This window comes from Notechis scutatus, chromosome 2 (genome assembly GCF_049901735.1).
Source record: "Notechis scutatus isolate UNSWTSFEM ecotype Mainland chromosome 2, rNotScu1.2, whole genome shotgun sequence".
Lineage (NCBI taxonomy): Eukaryota > Metazoa > Chordata > Lepidosauria > Squamata > Elapidae > Notechis > Notechis scutatus.
The window spans coordinates 206,793,516-206,805,813 of record NC_142010.1 but is presented as its reverse complement, the minus strand read 5'-3'; the positions used below and the strand labels follow the sequence as shown (position 1 = coordinate 206,805,813).

The window sequence follows — 12,298 nt, the reverse complement described above, 5'->3', positions numbered from 1 at the left end:
TGTTTTCCTCACTCTTACGAGATTTTGTTCCATTGTTTGTTGTGACATGAACATGTGGGATCTGGGACTCCAAAACCGTATGCCACAAGCCCAATTTCCTAGTAAGGAGAATGCTGAATCGCAGACGCTTGAGTAAGAAAATATTCTTACCACATCTAAATAACTAAAAAAATTATTTGATATTAGCTTTAAAATCTAATTTGTAAACATTTGCCTCTAGGATAACAATGAAATGTTTCATATGGTAAGAGAGCAGCTGGGGAATTTATAAACCAGATTTCACAGCAGGCTGCTAAGCAAAAAGAAAATGACCAGCAGATTAGCATCTCCATTGTAACATGATCTTACTACAATGACTAATAGCCTTATGAGCTGAGATCCTCCAATGTTTTGCAATATTTATGTAATTTGCTAACCAAATTGATTTAATATCAGGCTAGCAGAGCTAAGTGAAACAAATTGAAATCTCTTACCTCTTCAATACTGTTCACATAAAGAAATAATGCATGGTGTTAGCTAGTGTATAGTTAGATTGCGGTACTACACTTTTCTCATTTGCAATTGAATCTTATTTGGCAACATATAAACACATTTAACTGTCCAAGATTTACTGTTAAGAAAATATATTTATGGCTGAGGCATAAAATAAACAGAGCACTATTGTCATTGTAATGTTGAGCAAGCCATGTTCAGAAAAATTGTTGAATGATTCCAGAGAAGATTTTTATTTTGCAATCATTATAAGTTTTGAGTGATAATGTAAACCTTGATTTTTAGGTCTCCAATTCTTTTCTCTAGGGAGAAATCTCACTTGCCTACTAGAAAAAAATCTAGTAACAAGTGGAAGGACAGAATAACTGCATATAGCAGAAGTCTTGGTGCTCTCTGAGATTGGGTGTTTGCTTGCGGACATTTCATTACCCAACCAGGTAATATCATCACTGCTAATAAGCATGGTATTTGCTTCCTGTTCATAGATGTAGTCCTTTGACTTACAACCATTCATTTAGTGACTATTTGAAGATATAACGATACTGCAAAAAGTGATTATGACCATTTTTTATACTTACAAAGTCAATGGGGAAGCCAGTGTCACTTAACAATATGTTATTAACTTAATAATTGCAGTGATTCATTTAACAACTGTGGCAAGAAAGGTCATAAAATGGGGCAAAACTCACTTAATAACTGCCTTGCTTAACTACAAAAATTTGGGTCTTAACTGTGGTCATAAGTACACAATTGCTTGTCCTACCAGCTTTGGTGGGGGTGTAGATTCCTCCTTGGTGGTTCCTTGATTAGGGCATTGTTTTCTGTCTGATTGTCTGTCAGGCACTGATCCCTGTGATCACTAAGTCTAGGATGCTGGAGCTATGTGTTGTAATCTGTTGGTTTTCCTCCCTAATTTTTTATTGTCTTTTTTAAATGGTGCACAAAATGTGGTTTACAGATAGTCTCACTTATTGACTGCCTTGTTTAGCAACTTCTCAAAATCACGTGATAGTGTAAAAGAAAACAGCCTCTGCAATTAATCCTTACATTTATAGCCATTGGAGCACCTTATGGTCTGGTAATCGCCATTTCTGAGTTTACTGGCTTCCAACAAGCACAATTAATGTAGAAAGCAGTTTGCAGTTATGTGAAATCTCATTTAATGATCCCACTGATCCATTTAACAACGAAGTGGAAGTGACATTGCAATTCTGGAATGGTTACATGATTTTTCACTTAATGACTGTGGCACTAATTGTTGGTCCCAATTAGATGTCAGTAAGTGAGGACTGTTTGTATATATATATGTGTCTATTGTGGCTGATTTGTCAGAATGCCAGAATTTCTTTCTCTAACATTTTTGGATTTGGCTTGGCCTACATACTACTTTTGACAAGTAGTTACAATCCTTTCATTTGGTAGCTCCATTTCTACATGTACACAATACTATCAAAAATAGTTATTAGTTTGACTAGCCATAATTTTAAGCTATATTATTAATTATATAAGAAAGGTTCAAACACACACATCAAAAGGTCATTCTATTATGTCCTATTTCCAAACATCAAATTAAAGAAAATACTTTTTTGAAAATACTCTTGGCTTATATTTCTGGTTGACTATTAAATCCTAATTTCAATGATTGTATCTTTTAAAAAATGTTTTCGCAATTTCCCATTTAGTCTTGCCCAGTTTGGACCTGTATTTTAGCATCCCCATTACCATTCTACTTCAGTATCATAATATATAGAAGAGCAAGAATATGGGAGATAGAAACTGAAATTCCAAATTTTTTACCTTAGTCCATTTCCATGAATGGCATGAGAGGTTAGTTAGATCAGGGGTGTAAAACTCAAGGCCCAGGGACCAGATCTGGCCCACGGGGCTGCCCTGGAAACAGCGAAGGACCAGTCTGTGGTGCCTCTGCCAGCAAAAATGGAGCTCAGAAGAGCTGCCCGTGACCGTCCCAAGTTCCATTTTCACTGGCAGAGGGTTGCAGGAGGCCATCGCAGCCAATAGCGGAACTCGGGAACCCATTTTCACTTGCAGAGCGCTCGGGCCCCCACCGGTGCCCCCAACACGAGTGAAGTTGAATTGGCCATGCCCACCCCGGGCCCCGGAGGTCAAACAAATCCCTCATGTGGCCCTCAATGAAATCGAGTTTGACACCCGAGTTAGATATTGTAATAAGACCTTTCCAAATTTTGTCATATTATTTTAATATTTTTATAAACTGAAGTCTCATGCTGCTCACCCTGCTCTCTTTGCATAATGCTACCTCAGAAGATCACATACATACTATTTAGTTTTCTGATATTCTTGGCCTTCACCAAAAAAAGTGCAGAAATATACCTGAGAGAGTATTAGTTGTCCATGGAATGCTTGCACATATTTTCTTAAAAAAGCAAAATATGCAGCTTCTCCAATTTTTTCTGTGAAAGTCCGAAGCAAGAAGTAACCCTGGAAGAAATCAAGACAGGACAGTTCTCTGTTTCAGATCTGCTCTGAACTTAGCAAAATGACTAACAAAATATCAGCATACAGTCATGATCTTGTATGGTATTTATCTGGATCTGGCCAATAAATAATGGCAATGGAAACTTACACTCTATCATTTCTGATTTCTTTATTTTATTTATTGTTTGGGGTTTTAGGCTGTTTATTGATAACTGGTTAACAAAAATAATCAGTGAAATATTTCTACACTATTCTTATCAAGAGCAGTTAGATAATTATGCAGGTAGTCCTCGGCTTATGATCATAATTGGGACCAGATTTCTATTGCTAAACAAGATGGTTGTTAAGTCAATCTGGCTTCCCTATTGACTTTGCCAGCCAGGAAGGTCATAAATTGCAATCACATGATCCTGGGATGCTGCAATTGTCATAAATGAATGTCAGTTGCCAAATTTTGATGACATCAAAATGTAACCCCAGGTCCAAGTAACACATGCTGCTAGCCTCCTTCTATGATTCACAGAGTCCACAGAAACGTTTTCTAGAACTCTTGTTTTCTGAGCAGCCAATCTTCTTGGTTGTTTCCAAGGATCACTGTACAGGAAATTGCAGGATTGCATTATGTATTGAATGGAATGGTTTTTTTGCATGGAAGTATGAGTCCATCCCACTCTCTAAGCTTTAGAAAAATTCTGAAGGTATATGGTGCAGATATATACACCTGCATTTCTGAATGCACTCTGCCAAATCACAAAATTTGAACAGGTTCATATTAGATATTTTGGGCTTTGAAAATGTAATATCAGCAGGTTAAATTTCTGTGCATAAACATCTGGTTTCAACAAGAGCATTAAGCATTCTGACCTTTAGGTAATGAACCTGCATGAAGATTTTTTCAGCATTGAGGCCATGTTTGACTACAGAAGAACCAAATTCAACTACTTTGCCCGTCTTCTCTTTGTTTGGCCTAAAAGGGTATAAAACAGCAGTATCATTTTAGACAAAGTAACAAAAATATATTTAGTATTTCATAAAATTTCATTATCAAAGTACCTGATTAAAAACAGGAACAGCATAATATTTGATTCACGGACTCGGTTCTGAAACTTCTGTTCAATTAAACTTGCTTTGTGGAAAAGTTGCGCAATGATACAATTTTCTACTGTTATATTGTATGCATGGCTAAATAAACAGCTGACACTGAACCGATTGCCCAAGTTAAGCTGGTGTGAAGCTACTTAACTCTTCTCCCAGACATTATATCATGTTGCATGGCATTCTGCTAAGATATGTTATACAGACAGGATCATCACATCATAGCAAAGGGAAATGAGGAGAGATGGAAACATTCTACATGAGACAAAAAAAAATCCAGCTACACATTTTGATTGCTTTTATCCAAACTTCATTTTAGCAGCTCACAAGGCTGTACGTATCAAATAAAAACATCTTATTTCATCTATGTCTACCACAGGGATCCCCAAACTTGGCAACTTTAAGACTTGTGGACTTCAACTCCTAGAATTCTGGGAGTTGAAGTCCACAAGTCTTAAAGTTGCCAAGTTTGAAGACCACTGGTCTACCATGTTTAAAATGTGCCAGGTTTTCCCTCATTTTTTTTCTATTTTTTAATTTCTTCCTTAAAAAACAATGACATACTAGGTTTTGGTCTCCAAATTTTCATTCAGGAGGTCTGCAATATCCTCTACCAGTTCTGATTGATAAGATTCTTCATCAATTAATAGTCACTCCCTATAGCTCTGCCAGAAATGCATTCATTTACATAATTTTTATACTAGCTGTATCATTAAATTATTCTGTTTAGAACAATTTAAACACAGAGACCTTGTTCCGCTACAGTTCAAATGACAATGTGCTATAGTGAAGCATTTATATAAGTTCTCTGGAAAGCTGGTTTCTATACAGGTAGTCCTCAACTTATAACCATTTGTTTAGTGACCAACGTTACAATGGCACTGAGAAAATAACTTATGACCATTTTTCAAATGACTGTTAGGTATCCCCATGGTCAGGTGATCAAAATTCAGACACTTGGCAAATGGCATGTATTTATGACAGTTGTAGTGTCTCAAATTCATGGCATCACCTTTTGCAACCTTCTGGCAAATACATCACTTGCTGTTTTGCAAACAAAAAGCTAGCAACAATCCATTATTTTGGGGGGTTATATTTATTGGCCAATAAATTACACCAAATTATTTTAGCTTATCTCATTGTCTTTTGATCCTGGGAGTTGCTCCAATTCCTTTATCTACTTTAATTCTTCTTTCTGTACAGTTTCCAGCATAAATAGCAGCAGAATGTTGGTTTTATGTTACATCTTTGACATTTATATGGCAATATATCACAAGTTTTAATAGTTGAAAAATGCTAATAAAATTGAACTTATTTAAAAAGCTGCAGTAAATGGCAGGTATGCTTCATCCTATTTCTCAAAGTAGCTAAAGCGTGGTTTTAAAAATTCTTTAATAACAAATTAAAATGTAATTGAACTGAAAGGGTACATAAAATCTACAAGGTCCAACTCCGTTCAGAAATGTGAACTGAAGCAACTGGCTGCCCATCTTCTAGAGTTAGGCCTCTATCACAACAATCCACACACACACACACACACACACACACACACACACACACAAACATGTATACATTGTAACAAAAGCAGCCACCACAAGGCCCCCTGTCAATCAACAACTGCATGGAGGCTAATGATAAGGCAGCCTCTTCTATCCACATCTATTATCAAATGGCAAACCACTCAAAATCACTCAAAACTAGGCATGCACGCCCCTAACTACCTCTATTCCAACCACAACTGGCCTTAAATGCAAGCTACTCAATGCAAGAAGCCTTGTAAATAAAATACCTGAATTTCTCCTCTTACTAAATACGGCTAAATTCGACATTATATTTGTCTGTGAAACATGTCTCAACGCATCTCTCCCTGACTCCATTACCACAGTAAGAGGCTATCATGTTTACCGATCAGATCGTGAAATCTATAGTGGAGGTGGTGTTGCTATCTTCTATAAAAAGTCCCCACATCTAAAAACATCCAAGTTACCCAGGAGCTTGCTATCCCTGAGACCATCATCTGTGAACTGTCCTTAAATATCACATTTCGGTTCTTACTATGTTACAGAGCCCCTGATTATGACATCGAACATGCAAACAAGCTAAATATACTACTTACATGGGCAGCATCCTGCCCACACGCTTTTATCTTTCTTGGTGACTTCAATCTACCTCATATTAACTGGACCCTTAACGAATGTACAACTAAATCCACACATGCATCCTTCTACAATGCAGTAACAATTTAGTTGAAATTAATCCTTTAAATGTTCTTAAAATCCTCATATCAGTTCTTGGCTCTAAGTTTGGAAGTTATATCAGCTAATGGAATCTCAGGATTAACATACATCTCTTTTAACATTGCAAACTATATAAAATGGGTTTTGAGAAGCTCCCTGGCATCTCATCTTTGGAAGTGACTTCATCAGGGTTGTGTAGCCCTTTAGATCCGAGAGCAAAATGTATCTTCTCGGCTATACAGGTAGTCCTCGACTTCTGACCAAAACTGAGCTCAGAATTTCCATTGCTATTCAAAGCAGTTTTTAAGTGAGTTGTGCCCCATTTTATAACCTTTTTTGTCACAGTTGTTAAACGAATCCCTGATGTTAATGACTCATGCTGTTGTTAAGTGAACCTAGTTCTCCTCTTTGACTTTACTTGTTGGAATTCACAAATGGTGATCACACGAGTCCAGGACATGCAACTGTCATAAATATGTGTCAGTTGCCAAGTACCTAAATTTTAATCACATGACCTTGGGGATGTTGGAAAGCTCATGTGAAAAATGTCTATGGAGATTCTCAGTCATTCAGGTCATCGTTGTCCCAAAGGTGTTTATTTCAAGAGGCAACTGGACTTTCTGGTTTTTCTTTGAAGACATTTTGAGCTGAAGAAGCTTCTTGGATGAGAAGCGAAACAGCTTCAAAGAAAAACAAAAAAGTTCAGTTGTCTCTTGAAAAAGCTCCTGTGAAAAATGGCCATAATGGTCATGCTGCTCTCTGTAACTGCAGCCCGATGCTAGAAAAAAACCCAGATTTTTCACCTTTGAATCTGAAGGACAGAAGAGACCACTTAGGTTTTAACATGGGGAGAAGTTTATAATGAATTCCCTGCATACAGTCCCTTGTATGAAAAGTTTAATTTTCAAACTGGGGTAGTTTGAAAACCAATGTGGAATGAATTTCAGTGGATATACTGTTTCAGAATAAAGTCCTGCTCTGAACAGAGACTTCCTATACACAATTGTCTAGACTAGAGATTTGGACTGCAACCTTCTGTGAAGCATTACACATAAATACATGAATAGCAGTATACTCCAATCTAAATTCCATGCATAACTATGCATGCTATTGGAAGGCTGGAGTCGTTTCATGGAATAATAAAACACAAGCAAAGCCAACCATGAATTAACCATTCCTCTGAACAATTTCATAGAAAGGGGTTTATACTTTTAAGACTTGGAGCGTAAGCACAGGTAAACTGTAGTGCCAAATCCAGCTTCAAGTCTGTATTCAACAGTACATAATAGAGTCAGTATGTTTTAGAACCAATCAGTTAATTTCACATTTAAGAAACAAATTTTAGGCTGAAGGAAAATAGATAGATAGATAGATAGATAGATAGATAGATAGATAGATAGATAGATAGATAGATAGATAGAGACAGATGTAGATGTAGATGTAGATGTAAACAGAGATAGGGATAGGGATATAAATAAGTCTTCTACATTTTAATATTCTCAGTATTCTCTGTGATGGTTTTGCAGAAAACAGAAAGCTCTGATCAAACAGAATTTGTGGTTCAAATAAATAAATAAATAAATAAATAATGTGAGAAAGGAAATATTTTATTCTTTTCTGAAATCAACATTTAAGACGGTTAAGTTTCTTTTTATGATTGCAGTAGCACCTTACAGCCAAAACTTATATAGTCAGAAATTAATCCCACTGAGTTGCACAGGACTGCATTCCAGATTTATTTTCTTTAATTTATCTTCACTATCCTTACATCACTTTGGCTCATTCAAATTTTCCAATATCCTCTTTGGGAGAAAAAAAAAAGGCAATGACTTAATCTGATCATTTAGACACGCTTAGCTTTCTGAGGAAAAACAATCTGGAAGGGGAAGACACAGCCAAAGTAAGCAGCCTGAACGATACCTTAAAATCTGCAGATCCCCTTCTGAATTCTGCACTTCATCCATAAGACGGTACCAGCGCAACAAAGTTTTCAGCTCCTGTTGCTCTTTTGCTTCACTGACTGACAGCTGCTTGGGACAACAAACATACTGTTCAGTGTTAAATTTTCTCCTGGTTTTTTTTCCCAATAATTTCTGAATGGAAAGCATAACAAAGGTTATGTTGTACTGTTAATATAATGTATGTATAAATTTGCATCTGTATCTGGGCATATATATGTATACACAAACACATTATGTACACATGCACCATACATTTAAACATGGTAGGACAGAGGAATAACAGAGGCTTTGCAGAAGTGAAAATAACTGTTCCAAGTATTAATTTGGGATATATTTAGTTCTAATAACAGTTTATACTGTGCATAAGTAATATTGCTCTGGGGATCCCTTATGTCTTCAGGCTGTCTGGAAGATTTCTCTTTTTAGATAAATGCAAGTTGCTGCTGCAAAGAGAGAGTAGAACCTCTGCATAAAGAAAAAAGCAAACAAAGCAATTTCAAACTCACAGAATGTATTATATGAATGTGTGTCTGTCTGTATATGTATATTTGTATGTGTGTGAATCAACATGATGTAGTGGTTGAGGACATCAGACTAAAACTGGGAGAGATGAATTCTGGTTCTGCCTTAGATATGAAACCAGCTGGATGACCGTAGGCCGGTCACTCTCTCTCTCAGCCCTAGGAAGAAGGTAAGGGCAAACCACTTCTGAAATCTTGACAAGGAAACTGCAGGCACCTGTCCAGCCAGTTGTCAACCCGTCTTGAAGGCACCCCCATCTCCTAAGAGTTCTCTGATTTTGCAAGCAAAATGCCCCCTCCCCCCCAAAAAAAGAAGGAAACGGGGAAGCACACCAAAATTTCAGGAATTGAGGCAGGTGTTCTAGTCATGACAGCTTGCAGAGTCAATTTGCAGAGTCAATCTCAAGATGGAGATTTCAGACTGAGAGTTATTAATCACTACAAGGTGTTACAGGCATCAAATTATTCATGGTATACTAGACCGAAGAAATAATGGCTACTTTTTCAGTTCTGAAAGTATGAAGGCCATCTGAGTCTCAGATTTACATCCTGTCATAAATGGCTTTGCAAAGTGATACTGAAATTTTTTTTTAAAAAAAAAAACTTCAAGATAGACTTCAAAAGAAAATTGAACTTAGCACTTGTACAGAATATAAATTAGAGGTTTTAGCAGGACTACCATTGGGTCAAAGAAATTTTAGTAAACTAATTTCATACTATTGGCCAATTAATGACAGGCTCCCCAAAAGAAGACAGATATGTGGTGATTCTTCTAGGTGGATGTACAGGTAGTCTTCGACTTATGATCACAATTGAGCCAAAAATTTCTGTTGTTAAGCGAGACATTTGTTAAATGAGGGTTGCCCCATTTTACAACATTTCTTGTCACAATTGTTAATTGAACCACTGCAGGTGTTAAGTTAGTAGCAATAGCAATATCACTTAGACTTATATACCACTTTATAGTGCTTTACAGCCCTCTCAGAGAGGTTTACAGAGTCAGCATATTGCCTCCAAGAATCGGGGTCCTCATTTTACCCACCTCAGAAGGATGGAAGGCTGAGTCAACCTGGAGCCTGGTGGGATTCGATCTGCCAAATTGCAGTAGGAGTAGCTTGCAGTACTGCACTCTAACCACTGGGCCACAAAGGCTCATTATAAGTAACAGTTATTTAGTGAATCTGGCTTCCCCATTGACTTTGCTTGTCAAATGGTCTCAAAAGGTGGTCATGTGGCCCCCATGGACACTGCAACCATCATAAATATGAGTCAGTTGCCAAGCACCTGAATTTTGATCATGTGACCACAGGAATGCTGCCATGGTGGTTAACTGTGACAAATGATCACAAGTCACTTTTTTCAGTGTCGTCGTAACTTTGAATGGTTACTAAATAGATGGTTATAAGTTGAGGACTACCTGTACTAAAATATATTGGCTTTTTTTTAAATCTCAGACAAGACACATTTCCAACATGAGACAGGCAGAAAAAATATTAACTCTGTAATATGCTGCTCCATGTAAAATAATATTTTTTTTACAAATCTGTTATCTAGTTAACTGGAAACTTTGTTAAGCATTTCAAACATTTACCAATGGAAGAAATTAAATATTTCAAGCCCTGGTGTATAAAGATGTGCACTAATGCACATTATATGTTACACAGAGATGCTTGTTCTATCATACAGTGGCTGTAGAATAATGTTGTCAAGCTAGTTTTTAGAGTGACTACTGAATCAATAGCAATAGTCTTTCTTATCTTACAAATGAAGGTGAATATATGTGTCCCAGACAGTATAATGTTGCAGGATCGGGGTCAGTCACCGGCACTAGAGGTTTTGTCTTCCAAGCTTTCCTGGAGCCCACTGAAAGGGAACTTCTGTCCAGCAGAGTGTGTGCTGTTCTGTGTGTGCCTGTTGTACATGGCTTTTTAGATGTTGATTGGGGTGTGTTGATGGCTGGATTTTAACTTTGCTTGTGCTGCTCAGCCATGGCCTTTGAAGTACTTGATACGCTGGTGGCAAATCAGCACTCCTGTTGACTGACGAGGGGTCTGTTTCCCAGACTTCAATCACTTCCCTGGCTGTTTTTGTGCCTGCTCGTCCAACAATTTTAGTAGGTGCAAAGTTGAGAACCAACCGAATACCCAGCAAACCAAATAGCTGAATTCAATTCAAGGAGAACCACAATCATTAGTCACAAGCTATCTGCACAACACAGTGGGGGGAGATCATATAGGGAGAAAGCTAACCACAGATTGAAGAACACAAGTGAGCCATCAGACGAAGAGACCCAAACTCACTGGTAGCCTCACACTGCAATGAACAAGGACAGACATTCAGTGTTGCAGCTACTAAGATTGTTAGATGAGCAGGCACAAAAACAGCCAGGGAAGTGATTGAATCCTGGGAAATCAGGCCCCTTATCAGTCAACAGGAGTGCTGATTTACCACTAGCATATCAAGTACTTAGAAGGCGAGGGCTGGGCAACACAAGCAAATGACTGCCGACTTAAAAACCAGCCATTAGCACACCTCAATCAGTATCTAAAAAGCCACATACAATAGGCACCATATAAATACCATACACAGAACAGCATACACACTCTGTTCGAGAGAAGTTCCCTGAAAATGAGTTCCAGCGTGAGTCTGAAAGTTTGGAAGACAAAACCTCTGGTCCTGGTGACTGACCCAGATTGGATCTTTCATATCTTCTTTGCAGAACTTTGATTCTTTATTTTGTAGGCCGCCCAGAGTCATCATGAAAGGGAGATGGGTGGAATAAAAATGTGATAAATAGTAACTAAATAAATAAATCAAGAAGGGGGAGAAAATGCAGAGAACTCCATAAAAGACTAGAAAAACTCAGTCTTCAAAATCAAATTGGAGATGGTTGGGGGGGGGAAATCAGAAAGTGAATATAATAACTAAAAGATAAATTGATTTAGCAAGATGAGAGACAGCTTCAAAAGTTAATTTGATGGTGTTAATTTGAATGGCTGTGATAAAAGTCAGTCAAGTGAAATACATTAATCTGAAATTTGTGAAAGTAGTACATTTATTTGGTCTAGATAAATTCATGTTACAGTAGAGATTAGGTCTTGAATGTTTGAAGCAAAATTAATTAACAATATTGAAGTCAGGGAATGTGATGGTGGATTTTGGACTCATAACACAAATACAAGAATTGTTGGGGGGGGGTGAAATCAGGGGTGGTATTCTACCAGTTCACACCTATTTGCTAGAACCGGTTGTTAACATTCTAAGCAGTTCGGAGAACCGGTTGTTAGAAGAAATTACTGGTCTAATCCTGTAAGAAAGGCAGGAAGGAAACATTCTGGTGTTGCTTACAGAAACTGCCTCTCCATTAACCCTTTTTACAATCTTGGCAGGAGTAGACTTCCTGTCTCAGGAAGGGCTTTGGAGTTTTTTTCCCTTCCTTTGCTGGTACTTTGCTTGTGTGGAGTGACCATTGAAAAAAGTGACTTAAGACCGTTTTTAACACTTACGACTGTTGCAGCATCCCCACAATCACGAG

General features: G+C 37.5%; 1 protein-coding gene across 7 annotated transcripts in view; it reads right to left on the bottom strand.

Annotated features, from left to right (window-relative positions):
- Positions 1 to 12,298, bottom strand: part of AOPEP (aminopeptidase O (putative)) — a 192,399-nt gene that overhangs the window by 111,657 nt on the left and 68,444 nt on the right. For 4 of the 7 annotated variants that reach the window (XR_015748062.1, XM_087957906.1, XM_087957907.1 and 1 more), the window contains exons 6-8: positions 8,202 to 8,311; positions 3,814 to 3,916; positions 2,845 to 2,952 (exon numbers count right to left, since the gene is read on the bottom strand). Coding sequence is in view for 6 of the 7 variants with exons in the window: in XM_087957906.1 (XP_087814032.1) it covers positions 2,845 to 2,952; positions 3,814 to 3,916; positions 8,202 to 8,311 (321 nt within the window). In the remaining variant the exon portion in view is untranslated. The remainder of the gene's footprint in view (positions 1 to 2,844; positions 2,953 to 3,813; positions 3,917 to 8,201; positions 8,312 to 12,298) is intronic. The other 3 variants (XM_087957909.1, XM_026674524.2, XM_026674533.2) reach the window with 1 other exon arrangement.